Source organism: Perognathus longimembris, chromosome 3 (assembly GCF_023159225.1).
Source record: "Perognathus longimembris pacificus isolate PPM17 chromosome 3, ASM2315922v1, whole genome shotgun sequence".
Taxonomy (NCBI): domain Eukaryota; kingdom Metazoa; phylum Chordata; class Mammalia; order Rodentia; family Heteromyidae; genus Perognathus; species Perognathus longimembris.
Genome location: NC_063163.1, coordinates 90,776,311 through 90,791,041, shown reverse-complemented (window position 1 = coordinate 90,791,041; position 14,731 = coordinate 90,776,311). Strand labels below are relative to the sequence as shown.

Below are 14,731 nucleotides of genomic sequence, written 5' to 3'. Positions count from 1 at the left end.
TAGGTAAACACTACATCTGTCCCCATCAGAGTCCTAAAGACTCCAAATGTAGGGAAGGGATGTTTTCTTAACATTTTTCCCCCTAAGACCTGTAGAAGAGTTCTTTCTTTTCTTTTTTGTTGGTTGTGGGTCTTGAATTCAGGGCCTGGGCACTGTCTTTTAGCATTTTTGTTCAAGGCTAGCACTTTGCCAACTTGAGCCACAGCTCCACTTCCAGTTTTCTGGTGGTTAATTGGAGATAAAAGTCTCATGAACTTTCCTGCCCCAGCTCATTTTGAACTGCAATCCTCAGATCTCAGCCTTCTGAGTAGCTAGGGCCACAGGTGTAAGCCACCAGCAGCCAGCTGTAAAAGGGTTTTTAAAAGAGGGAAATCACTTAAGTGTTTAGTATATACTATTAGGGACTTTTGTGCAGCATCTTGTGGCTCTCATAATCTATGGCATGAGCCTTGTTTTTTCCAGGAGCCTCCCCAAAAAAGAAAAAAGAAACTAAGAAGCTAGAATACTCAGAAATTAAAATGAAAATGTGCCTTTAATGCCTGTAGTCCTAGCACTCAGACTGAGGCAAGAAGTTCTTAAGTTTAAAGCCAGACTAGATCATCTAACTGTGTCAAAAACAAAACTAGAGGACTGGGACCCAACAGTATGTAACTAAAACCAAACAATTACTCAACATATAAAGGTCAAAAATTGACCTCTCAGGGGAATACAATAGCTCAAAAGCTATGTATGTATGTTCATATTAGACTACTGTCAACATATTGTCTAATATCGACATTACATTTAAAGCCCTAGGCGAACTTTCTTGGGCGTGGCCATGTGGATACTGTATATGTTCTTGGTACATTGTGTATTGTATATATGTCTACCTGACCTTGAGAAGGGATAGAAAAACAGGGCGTAAGATATCACAAGAAATGTACACACTGCCCTACTATGTAACTGTACCCTTTTTGCACAACACCTTGTCAAAAAATTTGTGTTCGGGCTGGAGATATGGCCTAGTGGCAAGAGTGCTTGCCTCGTATACATGAGGCCCTGGGTTCGGTTCCCCAGCACCACATTTTATAGAAAATGGCCAGAAGTGGCGCTGTGGCTCAAGTGGCAGAGTGCTAGCCTTGAGCAAGAAGAAGCCAGGGACAGTGCTCAGGCCCTGAGTCCAAGCCCCAGGACTGGCAAAAAAAGTTCAATTAATAAGTAAATTAAATTTAAAAACAACAACAACAAAAAAAAACTAGAGGACTGGGAAGGTGGCTTAGTGGTAGAGTGCTTGTTTCCTGGGTTCAATTCCTCAGTACCACAAATACTTTTAGAAAAGGCCAGATGTGGCACTGTGGCTCAAGTGGGAGAGTGCGAGCCTTGAGCAAAAGCAGCTCAGGGACAGTGTCCAGGCCCTGAGTTCAAGCCCCAGGACTGACTCACACACACGCACAAACAAAAAAAAAAATTGACAGGCAAACAAAAAGAATGTAGTGGGGCCACAGAGCTTTCTGCCAAGAGTCAAGGGGTGCAAGAGTTTGTCAACAGTGATCAAATTTATTATCCTGGCTGTCAGGAGAAGATCCAGGCCTTGGAGGTGGAGCTTCAGAGTGTTGGCCAAAGCAAGATGCTGCTGGAGAAGGAGCTTCAGGAAGTGATAGCAATGACTAGCCAGGAGTTGGAGGAGTCTCGTGAGAAGGTTTTGGAGCTGGAAGATGAGGTAACACCTGCATGTTGCCATGCAGTGCCATGTGCACTGCTGCTTGGTGCTTGATTATCTTCTGATTATTGTTGAAGGAGATGATTGCTTTTGCTCTAGTGAGGACAACAACCATGACAATTGTGGATGGTTACTTGGATGAATCTTAGGGTAATCAGTGTGAATCCTGGGATTCCCCAGTTAGAGTACTTTGATTGAAAATAAGAAACACAACTTGAGGAACTCAACATTCAGAGATAGCCGAGGCAGCTATCGCTTCAGACAGTGCTAATCTCATCTTGACATTGTCAGCCTGAGCTCTTGCCATTGACCCTGGCCTGTGTCTTGGCCCACTTCAACCCCTTGTCAGAGTCCTGGGAGACTGTCAATCCCTTTGAGTCAGCATGCTTCTTCGGCCATCTCTGTCCTATCCTGAAATGTGTGTTGGTGATACTAGCCAAGCTCCATGCCAACACGTTTGGTTGGTGTGGCCTAGACAAGAAGCAGTTCCTGGACCAATGCTCCTCTGGTCCCAGGAGAGCAGCCTGTACTCAGCTGCTACAGCTTCCTACATCAAAAATCAAGGAGAGCAGTTTTCATTGTTTTAGTATTCAAAAGGATTTAGTATTCTAAGCTGTTTCTTGTTGAAAAATACCTTGTTTCTGGTGAGAATGATAATTCCATCCAGCAGAGCATGTAACTTGACAGTTTGCTTTTGGTATGTTTTAGCTTCAAGAATCCAGAGGCTTCAGAAAGAAGATAAAGCGCCTTGAAGAGTCAAATAAGAAGCTGGCTCTTGAGTTAGAACATGAGAGAGGGAAGCTCACAGGCCTTGGGCAGTCCAATGCAGCTTTACGGGAGCACAACAGCATACTGGAGACAGCATTAGCCAAGAGGGAGGCTGATCTGGTGCAGCTGAATCTCCAGGTACCCAGATTTCCAGGAACAGAGGGAGAATTGTGTAGCCCCACACACATTCTGTGTCTCACCATATCCAGTCATCTCAGTTACCTTCAAGAGAACACAACACTCCACTACAAAGAGGAAGCAGAGGCTCTAGGAATGTATTTAATTCACAAACCATGATCTTTCAGCTGTAGGGTAGAGCTGAGCTCTGCATGTAAAACCAGAGCTTCTGTCAGTTGTAGAGTCAGAGTGCTGTGTTACTTATTTCATTTTGCATAGTGGGCTCCTGGAAGAGCAAGATGGACTGTCCTCTAGTTTTAGCAATGAATTGTGCAGTGGTTGTTACTTGAAGTCCTCACATGGTTCAGAACTAGGATTTGAACCCTGCCCATAATATTACTGGCAGACTCTTAGCTTCTTAGATTCCACAGCCACCATGTAGACTGAGGAAGAAGCTGGCACTTAGAGAAGACTTCACAATGATAATCGAAGGGCTACATTGCACCTCAGCCTTAAAATGTCCAGTCATTAGAGACTTGAGTAACTTACATTTTGCCCTAGTTCCTACCACTTTCATTCTTATTGTGCCACCTTGCCTTGTGTTTGTAATTTAGGATTTGTGTGTATGTGTGTTTTGATTCTCATCTATCTTATTAAATGTGACAGTGTGAATAGTCCTGTGAGCTCAGACTTCTGCTTTTTTAGTAGTGTTCCCAAGAGATGGACTTCTCTTCACTGTGACCTGTGTTGACCTGCTGGGCTCCTGAGGGTGGTCTTTCTGGAGGAGTGCTGGCTGTAGGAGACCTTACACTGTGCCATGCGATCTAAGGAGTTTTCTTTCCTTATTTATCCTTTTGCAATGCCATCTAGGTGCAGGCAGTTTTGTTGCGCAAAGAAGAAGAGGATCGCCAAATGAAGCAGCTTGTCCAGGCCTTACAAGCCTCGTTAGAGAAAGAAAAGATGGAAGTAAACAACCTCAAAGAACAGGTGTGTGACAAGCTTCCAGTTAGCTTCAGATTCATAGATCCTTCTGGCAGACATTTCAGTGTCTACAAAGTTACATGGTCTTCATACATATAAGCAACTCTCTCTCCTGGGACTCTTCTCTAGGGAGAACAGTTGTCATCATAGGATTGTGATGACAGAGGCTGCTGAGATTAAAAAATGCCATTCAGCCAGGTGTTGGTGACTACTGCCTGGAATCCTAGCCTCTCAGGAAGCTGACATCTTAGGATTATGGTTTAAAGCCTATCAGAGCAGGAAAGTCCATGAGACTCTTATCTCCAAGTTAACCACCAGAAAACTGAAAGTGTAACTGTGGCTCAAAGTGGTAGAGTACAGCTAGTCTTGAGCAGAAAAGCTCAGGGACAGCACCCAAACCCTGAATTCAAGTGCCGCGATGGCCAAGGGAAAAAATAATCTATGCAAAACTGGGAGAGTGGATTGATCCACATGTGTATACATGCATTAGTCATTGCTAGGAAAATACATCCTCTGTAATGCCAGATTTGAAAAAAACACCTTTTGTTTGTGCTAAGAAGCAGACAAGTGGCCTGGAATGTGGCTTAGATGGTAGAGCACTTGATCACAAAGTCTTGAGTTGAATCTCTAGTACTAGAAAAAAAAGGGAAATGTAGACAAGAATCTGGGTGTGGTAGTTCAGGCCTAACCCCAGCACCAAGGATGCTGAAGCAGGAGGATCCTGAATTTGAGGCCAGCCTAGTCTACATTGCAAAGTCCTGTCTCAAGAAAGTATTTTCAGTAGAAAGAGCCATACTCTAGGTAGTCAGTGATCAATAAGGCAAATCATTTGGCAGACGCTTGTGCTATGCATTTTATCTTAGACCCTGTTCTTCAAAGTTTCTTTATTGGAATGTGAACTTCCTGCTGAAACCCCCAGTGCCTAGCACAGAATACACTCAGGGCCACTTGCTATGTGTGTACTTGTGGACATAGGAAGTGACTAGGAGGGATAACTAATTGTCTCTGAAGAAGTGTGGAAAAGAACACCACCTCACTTTACCCCTTGATTATTTTACAAGTTACAATTCTCAAAATAAAATAAAGCTTATGATCTAGATTTTGCCACATCTATAAGAACATCTCTATGATGATAGAATAGGGATGAAATGTAGTCTTCATTTCTTGGAGTGTGAGTGTGTGTGTGTGTGTGTGTGTGTGTGTATGTGTATGTTTTCCTGGGACTTGAACTCAGTGCCTGGGTGCTATCCCTGAGCTGCTTTTCCTTAAGGCTTAGCCATTTGAGCCACAGCTTTACTTTTTTTTTTTTTTTTTTTTTAAGTTTATTGGAGATATGAGTTTTACAGACTTTCCTGCCTGGTTGGTTTTGAACTGAGATCCTCAGACTTCAGCCTCCTGAGTAGCTAGGATCACAGGCGTAAGCCAGCAGCACCCAGCAAAATTAATATAATGTAATAAGAATATTTTGGTATGAACAATGATTGACTTGTTTATAGCCCACAAGATCTAGATCTTGCTTGAAGGATTGTTGCTTATAACAGTTCTGTACTAATGTAGGTAACTTTCTTCCTGCCCGGCCCTTAAGTTTGTCTTTTGCTCTGGGCTTAGTTATCACTTAATTTTATTCTTGTCTTAAAAAAGGCATAAGTAGGAAATTTATAACTGAAATGGGGATTTTGATTTCTTTTTTCTAAGAATAGTTGTGAGTGGGACTTAATGTTCTTCGCTCAGTGCATGTAGGTTTCTTTTCTTATCTGCAGTAGTAAGTGATAGTAACTTTTTTTTTTTTCCGGCAGTCCTGGGGCTTGAACTCGGTCTGAGCACTGTCCCTGGCTTCTTTTTGCTCAAGGCTAGCATTCTACGTCTTAAGCCACAGCGCTGCTTCCAGCTTCTTCTGTTTATGTGGTGCTGAGGAATTGAACCCAGGGCTTCATGCATGCTAGGCAAGCACTGTACCACTATGTCACACTTCCAACCCTGATAGTAACTTAAAAAAAATCATAAAGATTAAATGAAGTACTGATCACTTTCACTTTCAATCTTTACTGAGTCCACTAATATTATTAATAGGAGTTTGGGTTTTTGCCTTTTTTTTTTGCCAGTCCTGGGCATTAGTACTGTCCCTGGCTTCTTTTTGCTCAAGGCTAGCACTCTGCCACTTGAGCCACAGCGCCACTTCTGGCCATTTTCTATATATGTGGCGCTGGGTAATCGAACCCAGGGCTTCATGTATACAAGGCAAGCACTCTTGCCACTAGGCCATATTCCCAGCCCCTTTGTCATTGTTTTCTTTATTTTTTTCTTTCCTGTGGGTCCCAGGGCTTGAAGTCAGGGCCTGTGCACTGTCTCTGATCCTCTTTGTGCTCAAGCCTAGTACTGTACTCCTCGAGCCACAGTGCTACTTCCGGCTGTTTCTGAGTAGTTTGTTGGAGTTAAGAGTCTCACCAATTTTCTTGCTTGGGCTGACTTTGAACCACAATCCTCAGATCTCAGCCTACTGAATATCTAGGATCACAGGCATGAGCCACCAGCCCCTAGCTTTTTTTCCCTTTTGTTGACAGTTCTTAAAATCATGCCTCTTATGAGGCATGTTTGGCAAAACACTCTACCACTGGCACACATCCCAACCAAGAGCTGTTTCTTTAATTCATATCAGTGCTTTCCTTATGTTGATCTATCACATATTATGAATATTTTGTTGTTATTAATATTGATCTATTGTATTGTAATTGTTTTAAGATAAAGTGGTTGCTAGTATAGTTAGATAAGAAAACTAAATTATTAGAAAATATGGAATTTTTTTTTTGTAATTCTCCTGGGAATTGCTTGTCTCGTTCTAAGAACTGTAAATAAATTTAACTAGGAATAAGCAAACATATTTGAAGAATATAATACCTATTAGGACTAAGAAAATCATGAATAAATTTGTTCGTTTAGCAGAGACCAGTAGTCACATGCCATTCACCTACTGGATAGTGGGCACCACAGCAAGCATCTTGATCTTTATTGGAAACTTGATCTTGAGAAGAAGAAAAATACAGGAGCAGCCAAGACCTTCATGGGTTTGGGGCGGCCTTCACCCTAGTCCTTGGTATGTTAACATTAGCTTTTTCTTTTCCTCCTAGGTGGCTGCTGCTAGGATGGAAGCTGGACACAACCGCCGCCACTTCAAGGCAGCCACATTGGAACTAAGTGAGGTGAAGAAAGAGCTGCAGGCCAAGGAGCACCTGGTACAGACACTGCAGTCCGAGGCCGACGAGCTCCAGTGAGTACCTGGCGAATATCTAAGAGCTGATCACAGTGACCTCAGTGGCAGAAGGCCATACAGCATTTCTTGGTACAAGAATAGCTGTCTGCTTAAAAAAAAAAAGCCCCACTAATAAACCTCCTTATGAACCTTCAAAAAAAAAAAAAAGACTCACTAATAAACCTCCTTATGAACCTTCAAAAGAAAAAAAAAGAATAGCTGTCTGGGTCCTCCTTCTATCTTTAATTCACATTTAATAGGATGAGGGTCACCTTTTACTACGTTACTAAGTACTTTTGAGGCAAATTAAAGAAGTAGAATTATCTAGCTCTGCTTCTGGAAGTCTGAGCTTATCCCTTGCCCTAACCCCCTCCTTTTCTTGTTCATCCTTCCTGGAACAGAAAGAGCCATCGTATGAGCACTCACAAGCTATATTGTGCTCCATTGTAGCTCCATACTAGTGTGGCATTGAGTCAGATACATAGAGGATTGGACAGAGGATCCTTTCATTATATTTTATTTTTTACATGCAGGATTCGGGAAGGGAAACATTTACAAGAAATAACACAGTTCCAGGCAGAACTGGCAGAGACCCGGACCCGGCTCCAGCTCCTACAGCAGCAGCTGGATGTACAACTAAGTCAGCAACCTGTGGGAAGCCAAGAGGTGATAGCTGAGTTACCAATCCAAGCTCTGTCTCCTCAGAAAGAAACATTATAAAAAGATTAGCAGAAATAATATGGTCATTTTTCTGTATGTCATTTTAATCTGAGCTATAATCCTAGTTACTCTGGAGGCTGGCACCTGGAGAATCATTGTTTGAAGCCAGCCTAGACAAAAAAGTCAGGAAACTCTTGTTTCCAGTTAGCAAAATAAAGCAGGACTGGAGGCGTGGCTTAAGTAGTAGAGCACTAATTGTGTGCTGACAAACTGAGCTAGCACAAGGCCTATTTCTAGTTCAAGCCCTGGTACAAGGAAAAAAAAAAAAAAGAAGTTATGTCCCTTTAAAATTGTCTTGGCCACTGGCACCAGTGGCTCACAACTATAAATCCTATCTATTCAGGAAGCTAAGGTCTGAGATTCACTGTTCAATGCCAGCCAGGGCACAAAAATTGGTGAGGCTCTTGCCTCCAATTAACCAGCCAAAAACCCAGAAGTGGAGCTGTGATTCAAGTGGTAAAGCACTAATCTTGAGCAAAAAAGCTCAAAGACAGCATCAAGTCCCAGGACTGGCACCCCCCCCCCCAAAAAAAAAGAAAAGTCTTGGTCATGTACCTCCTCCTTTTTCTTTTTAGATGGAAAATCTCAAATGGGAGTTGGATCAGAAAGATCGAGAGATTCAGTCCTTGAAGCAGCAGCTGGATTTGACAGAGCAGCAGGGCAAGAAGGAACTGGAGGGAACACAACAATCCTTGCAGGTGCTGTCCCTGTCCCACAATTTGGGTGGAGGTGGTGCTGTCCCTGTTCCCAGGATTGGGGTGGAGGTAGTGTTATTCCTGTCCCTGGGATCACAGCAACATTCCACAAGTTAGTGATCAGACACCAGTTCCTGATACTGTGCTAACTATCTGCCAGGCAGTGTGCTACTTGCATTACAAGAGTGCTTACTGAATTGGATACCCTGTTTCTGAAGACACTGCCCCCATTTTAGGAGGAGACTACATCTGCATGGTTACACAGCTAGATAGATGCAGGTGGAGCTGAATCTGATGCTCAAATCCATCCCTCTGCTAAGTTGTGTGAAGTGTGCCAGGAACATGACATTTTTAAACAATATAGGAGAGAGAGAGAGGAGACAGAACGAGACTGTTTTGGTAAACTTTCCATGGAGAATCAGTGTGCACTCTTCACTACTCATGGAAAGGATCAGAAACACAGCTTGGGAAGATTGTGCACTTGTAAACAAATGACTTGAGCCAGTTAGAATTGATTTGTATTGTTTCCTAGGAATGCTTACACTTATTCTTGTAGCTGACATTGGAATTTAAACAGATTTTTGAAATTGGTTGTGGAACATAGTCATGTACATATTGCTGTTTCTTATGCAAAGGCAAGGAACTTGAGTAAAAATGTTGATAGTATGATTCTTATTGGACTATTCACAAAGTGTATGAACTGGTGAGGAAATTGTCCTAAAATGTTGTCCTATGAAAATCAATCTTTTTTTTTTTTTTTTTGGCCAGTCCTGGGCCTTGAACTCAGGGCCTGAGCACTGTCCCTGGCTTCTTTTTGCTCAAGGCTAGCACTCTGCCACTTGAGCCACAGCACCACTTCTGGCCGTTTTCTGTATATGTGGTGCTGGGGAATCGAACCCAGGGCCTCATGTATACAAGGCAAGCACTCTTGCCACTAGGCCATATCCCTAGCGAAAATCAATCTTAGAACCAACATACAAACTTAAGATCTTAGAATTGTGCTTAAGATCTTTTAGTTTCTACATCTGAATTCACTTTCCTTAGAATACCAAGTCTGAGTTGGAGATGGCTCAAGAAGATCTGTTGATGACCCAGAAGGATAAATTTATGCTTCAAGCCAAAGTATCTGAGCTGAAGAACAGCATGAAGACTCTACTTCAGCAGAACCAGCAGCTCAAACTGGACCTCCGTCGAAGCACAGCCAAGGTGGTATTCAGGCCATGCCCCTTCTAATTAAGCTAACACCTCCTATGTGTGGATTTGTTTGGGCAAGAGGCTGATAGGTTGTCTCATAGTTCACACATAAAGCAGTTATAGTCAACTTTGAGTAACTGCTGTGTGAAATTAAATTATAGAGGATTCTGTTTGGACAGTAGACTAAATCATTACATTTGGTATCTAGTCTAATGGAATGTTTACTCTTTTTTTCATGAAGCCAAATACTATTTGCTGTAATATACTTTTTTTTTTGGTATTATACTTTTAAGTGAAATGAAAGAATAGTTTGATAGCGGTAGTGTAGGCTTTGGTGGGACCCCATACCATATGCTTGAGTACTGACATACCAGGCTTTCTAATCACAGACTATATAAGTATTCTCAGTCTAGCATAATTTGCTACTGGTGGAAAAGCTTTTAGGTTCTGGAAAAGGCTCAGTGAGTTGGATAATCTACTTAATTTCTTAGGGAATCTCAGAGTTGAGGCTGTGGGTCACCTATTGGAGAGCTCTAGTTTGGGGTCTAGCTGTGTTCTCCCAAAGGTCCATACATAAATGGTACTTGCCTATACACATTAGGAATAAAGCTGTTGACCAGCCCACATTTGTCTGGTGATAACCAGGCTGTATTGATTTAGAAAGCCTCTTTGGGGGCTTTATGTTGTACAGGGGCCTTCTTGGCCCCTGTCATAGCAGAGACTAATGGGGAGACATGAAGAAGCTAATGATATGATTTTGTAAACAGAGGAAGGAGCCAAAAAGTGAGGCCAACTCCTCCAGCCCTGCAACACCCATCAAGATCCCTGACTGCCCTGTCCCAGCCTCGCTTCTGGAAGAGCTGCTACGACCCCCACCTGCCGTGAGCAAGGAGCCTCTCAAGAACCTGAATAGCTGTTTGCAGCAGCTCAAGTATGAACTGTATTCTGTGCATTTCATTTAGCCTTTGAAATGACATTTAATTTAGAAGAGACTCTCTTGTGGCCCCCATGGAGTGCCAGAAGCACCTGAGTAGGCTTCTGCCTGTTAGGGCTTCTGAGAGGCAGAGCCTCTAGTTCCATGTTGTAATGTGAAAGTGCTTGCATGAACTACTGTGGTCAACCAGACATTTTATGCCTGTCATCCGTGGACTGAGTCTCTTTGCTTAGGATCCAAGAGGCCAGTGTCACGGGGCATGCAAAGTAAGGTTTCATGGGCAGGTGATGCCTCAGGCAATGGTTCCCACTTGGACCCTTGGGTATATTGTCTTTAATCTTTAATATGGTCCTGGTGGAAGTATCTCTCTTAAGCAGAAGCTGAGCCAGATGGTCTCCTGACTTCTGCTAAAAATGAAGACAAATGCTTAGAACTTTGCCTTCTGTGAGCATAGCTGTTTTTGCTATCTGGTTAGACATTTATTTGTCTTTAAAAGCACCATGCATACCAATGAGCCAGTGTATCCAGCTCCAGTTTGTTAGTGGTAGCTATGGATGGTTGGTCTGCCTGGGCCTCATGTGACCAGATCTTCCTTTCCCTTTTCTCATGTCCTCAGGCAGGAGATGGACAGTCTGCAACGCCAGATGGAGGAACACACCATCACTGTGCACGAGTCTCTGTCCTCATGGGCTCAGGTGGAAGCTACCACTGGAGAGCACGCCCACCCCCGGGGAGACACAGAGCCACATGATCAAAGTAGGGCTCCCAGAGAAGGGCTGGATCAGTGACCATCACCATCCTTGCCACCAAGTGTGGGCAGCTGTGTGAAGGAATGTTCTTTTGTCAATATTATTTATTTGACGTTTTTCTAAGATGAAGTGTAAATTTTGCTTTTGCCTTTAGCAAGGAGTAAAATAACAGAATGAGAGTCAAGGATGAGTCATGAGTGATGATAGGTGATGCCAGCAGCCAGGCCCTGGTAGGAATTTTGCACAACAGAGTGTGTGGTCAGCAGTGCCTAGACCGGCTAGGATGATGTTTCTCACTTTTCTGTTTCACTCAGTAAGAGCTTTACTTTGCTGCAGTCTTATTTTCACCTTTGGCTTTTTATTTCATTTGTTTCTTAATAGCCATCCCATCATAAGCTGTATATATAATGAAAATCTCTTAAAAGCCTATGCCTATATTATTTAAGGAAGGATCTAATTGTCTGCATTGATGGCATTTTGAAAAATCTGCTGTTGGTAATTGTACATGTAGGATGTCATAAAGTTTTATTTTAGAAATATTACTTTATTTATATTCTAAAACCAAATATTCTTGCACAGAAAAGGTTTCTTGTTTTAGTTTTTCTTGACAGTCTTTTCTTCTGTCAATGTCTTTGTAACTCATAGCACTGACCTGTTAAGGCCACTAGTCTGTGTGGTCACTACCCACCTTGGCTGACTGTCACCAGGTAAGACTAAGTCAGACCCTTGATTGGGCTCAGTGGCCATCAGGAAACACAAGGACCTGATGTCCCCACAAGCTGATCTGACATTTGGGGAGTGCAGAGACCTGAAGGAGAGTGGAAGAGGCTTTAAACTCATCTATGGACTGTAGGCTACACCTCCATGCTCCATGAGATGGTGTTTACTCAAACCTGTGAATGCCTGTTGGCATTCAGGAGAGGCCCCGGGCCCTTGGAGCATGCTAGTGTTAGCTAAAGTCATAGGTAGTACTATGTCTGGAAGAAAGTGTTGGTGATCCCATGAGACACAGGTGGTTAAGAGACTATGCTCTGCTTGAAGTCCAGCACCTACTTCATGAGATTTCCCTGGGATTTGCTTCTTACCTAACATGATAAAGCTACAGATGTGGACTGACAGAATTGAAGTCTTTAAGTTTCCCCCTGGTTTGGTAAGAAAATCTAAAATGAAACTTGTAATGAGTTAGGAGGGAAGGAAAGAAGGAGGGTCTAGGTGGTTTGTGCAAGCAGATCTGATATGAAAGTGAAGTTCTAAATGTTACTGATCAACCCTGTTCATAGAATACCTGTGACTACTTCGTTGAAAAAAAAGTATGGAATTTTTAAGTTGTGTTCTCTTGTTATAGTGTTAGAAGGTTAACTGATGTAGTTAAAGGATTAACTTTAAAGATGTTTGGTGTTTTAAAAATATCCCCTAGAAAGTATCAGAACTTTTAAATGTGTATATCATTTATTCAGGGTTAATCTTGAAATAATACTTGAAAACTTCATTTTAAATATGCCCTACTTTTTACCTTAAATTGGAAATTGTTTTTTGTGCACGTACTGGGGCTTGAACTGAGGACCCAGGCACTGTTGCTTAGCTTTTTTGCTCAAAGCTGGTGCTCTACTAGAGCCACAGCTAACTTCCAGGAAATTGTTTTAACTACATCGTTCTTGTACCAATAGAAAAGATGGTAATTTACATTCTTATTTATTTTGCTTCTGTTATCTTGTTTCAAGAAATAATACCTGGGCTTGTTCTGAGGCAGAATTTTTCTCTCTCCATGCTCATGTCGCTGAGTGAGTGGGATTCACTATTTTTCTCTTAGGAGAAGATAAACTCATTCTCACTTAATTTACCAAGTGTAAGTCTTTCTCCTGTCTTCATCCCTTTCTTTTGTCCTTACCCCTTTTCTTTTGCTCTGATGTCCTGAGTATGTGTTTTTACATCCTCAGAAATGGCAACTCCTTTAGGCCTTGCCATCTTTCTGTGTCTGTCAGGGCCACATTGGATCCATGAAGGGCCTAGCCTGTCTTAGCTCCAGCCTCTGTCCATCTTTGTGCTTCGATTTTTATGCACACCTACAGTTTTGGATCAGAGGCTTCCTACATTCAATTGGTATAGAGATACTGAAAAGGCTATAGACCAGTAGTCACTGTATTCCTCTGTTCATGAATATTTCCCTAAACAAAAATAAGGTGTCATGTAGATTCTGGAAATGAAAGGGACCAGTGTATTTGAAACAAAAATGCCCTAAAGTCTTTCTTCCAAAGACCCCAGTAACATTAGTAACCCTGAGGTGTGAGACAGAATGAGCCTTAACCTAATACACCTATAGTTTTTTTTTTTTTTTAAATCTCATTTTATAGTGGTCTCAGGTTCTGATAGGATCCATGGATTGATGCTTTAGGAGGGTCTGAAAAATTCAGCTGTTTTGTTCCTATTTAAAAAAATTTTTTCTTCAAAAAGCCCTCAGGTTGGGGCTTTCCTAGAAAAGGTGTTACCATGTGTCACAGTTTGTGTCACAGATTGTAACTTTAAAAAGCATGTTGATTTTTTAATGAATATAAGCGTGCTTGGGAATTCCTTAAATTTTGTGCAATAAACTATTTTTGGTAAAGGTTTTCCTATTTCATTGAGGGGGGGCTTCATTTTAATTTTTTATCTCATGTTAAATACTGTGTTAAAGTGAGTTTTGAAAGAGAATTCTTTCTGCCAAGGTTTGAGGCAGGATGTGAAGTTCTAGCTCCTTGTTGCTTTAGACCAGGCAAGAGAAGCACATGACAATGCAGGCCATGGCAAGCAGCACGGAAAGAGAAGTGTGCAGTACAGAGAACACTGGGATCCTTTTGGCCCGACCCTTCCCTTGCTGGTCTTATCAGCCACTGGCCTGATAGGTTAATCCTGATGATGTGATTCTTTCATCTTAGTACTATCACTCCTAATTTATTTTTGCATTTGTCCTTTATTACTAATCAGTAAGGGTTAGCCAAGTATAGTTTTCAACTAAATATTACTACTAAAAAACCTGCGCAATTTGAAAAAATACAAAAAGAAACCAGTCGCAGAATTTGACTTGGTTGGATCTTTCTTTCCTACAGCTCCATTTTATTAGCTTACATAATGGTTAGGTGACTACAATCTAAAGTACTAGGAAGCTGATTATGGGGCCACTGTAAGATGTGTTATTTATACCTCTGTCAACCAGTTTGATGGGTAAGCATGTAATAGTTGCTAGCATAGTCTCCAAACCTTTCCCTAGATTAAGAGGAACTCACAGCAACCTCTTGATATCTGAAGTACTTGCTGGAATTCTGCCTCCCTTATGCATGTGTTTACATTTGGAGCGAATTCTGCATATTACCACGAGTGTGCTTTGACATAGGCCTTTTTCCTGGAAGCAGCAAGCAAGCACTATTAAACTGTTGTTAAGCATCTGTGCCATTCTTTGCACTATTCTTTGCCCACCTTTGCATAAAGTGGACTTACATATCCACTATCTACTCCTACAACCCCTGTGATGGTATGGGCTCCAACCTGGCCACTCCATTCACTGGCCATGACCTTCTCATACTTGAGTTAGGGTTTGAGACAGTACCCTGAAAGCCCTCAAGGCTTTAAAGCCTATGGAAGTTCAGGTTTAGG

At 42.0% G+C, this 14,731-nt stretch overlaps 1 protein-coding gene across 5 annotated transcripts in view; it reads left to right on the top strand.

Moving 5' to 3' along the window:
- Golga3 (golgin A3) overlaps positions 1-14,731 on the top strand; it is a 55,334-nt gene that overhangs the window by 31,365 nt on the left and 9,238 nt on the right. For 4 of the 5 annotated variants that reach the window (XM_048343211.1, XM_048343213.1, XM_048343210.1 and 1 more), the window contains exons 16-24: positions 1,556-1,699; positions 2,408-2,605; positions 3,455-3,571; positions 6,691-6,830; positions 7,346-7,478; positions 8,108-8,230; positions 9,272-9,433; positions 10,189-10,352; positions 10,972-13,713. In XM_048343211.1, coding sequence (XP_048199168.1) covers positions 1,556-1,699; positions 2,408-2,605; positions 3,455-3,571; positions 6,691-6,830; positions 7,346-7,478; positions 8,108-8,230; positions 9,272-9,433; positions 10,189-10,352; positions 10,972-11,143 — 1,353 coding nt within the window. In that variant the 3' untranslated portion in view covers positions 11,144-13,713. Of the gene's footprint in view, positions 1-1,555; positions 1,700-2,407; positions 2,606-3,454; positions 3,572-6,690; positions 6,831-7,345; positions 7,479-8,107; positions 8,231-9,271; positions 9,434-10,188; positions 10,353-10,971; positions 13,714-14,731 lie in introns of those variants that run through there. The other variant, XR_007210489.1, reaches the window with a different exon arrangement.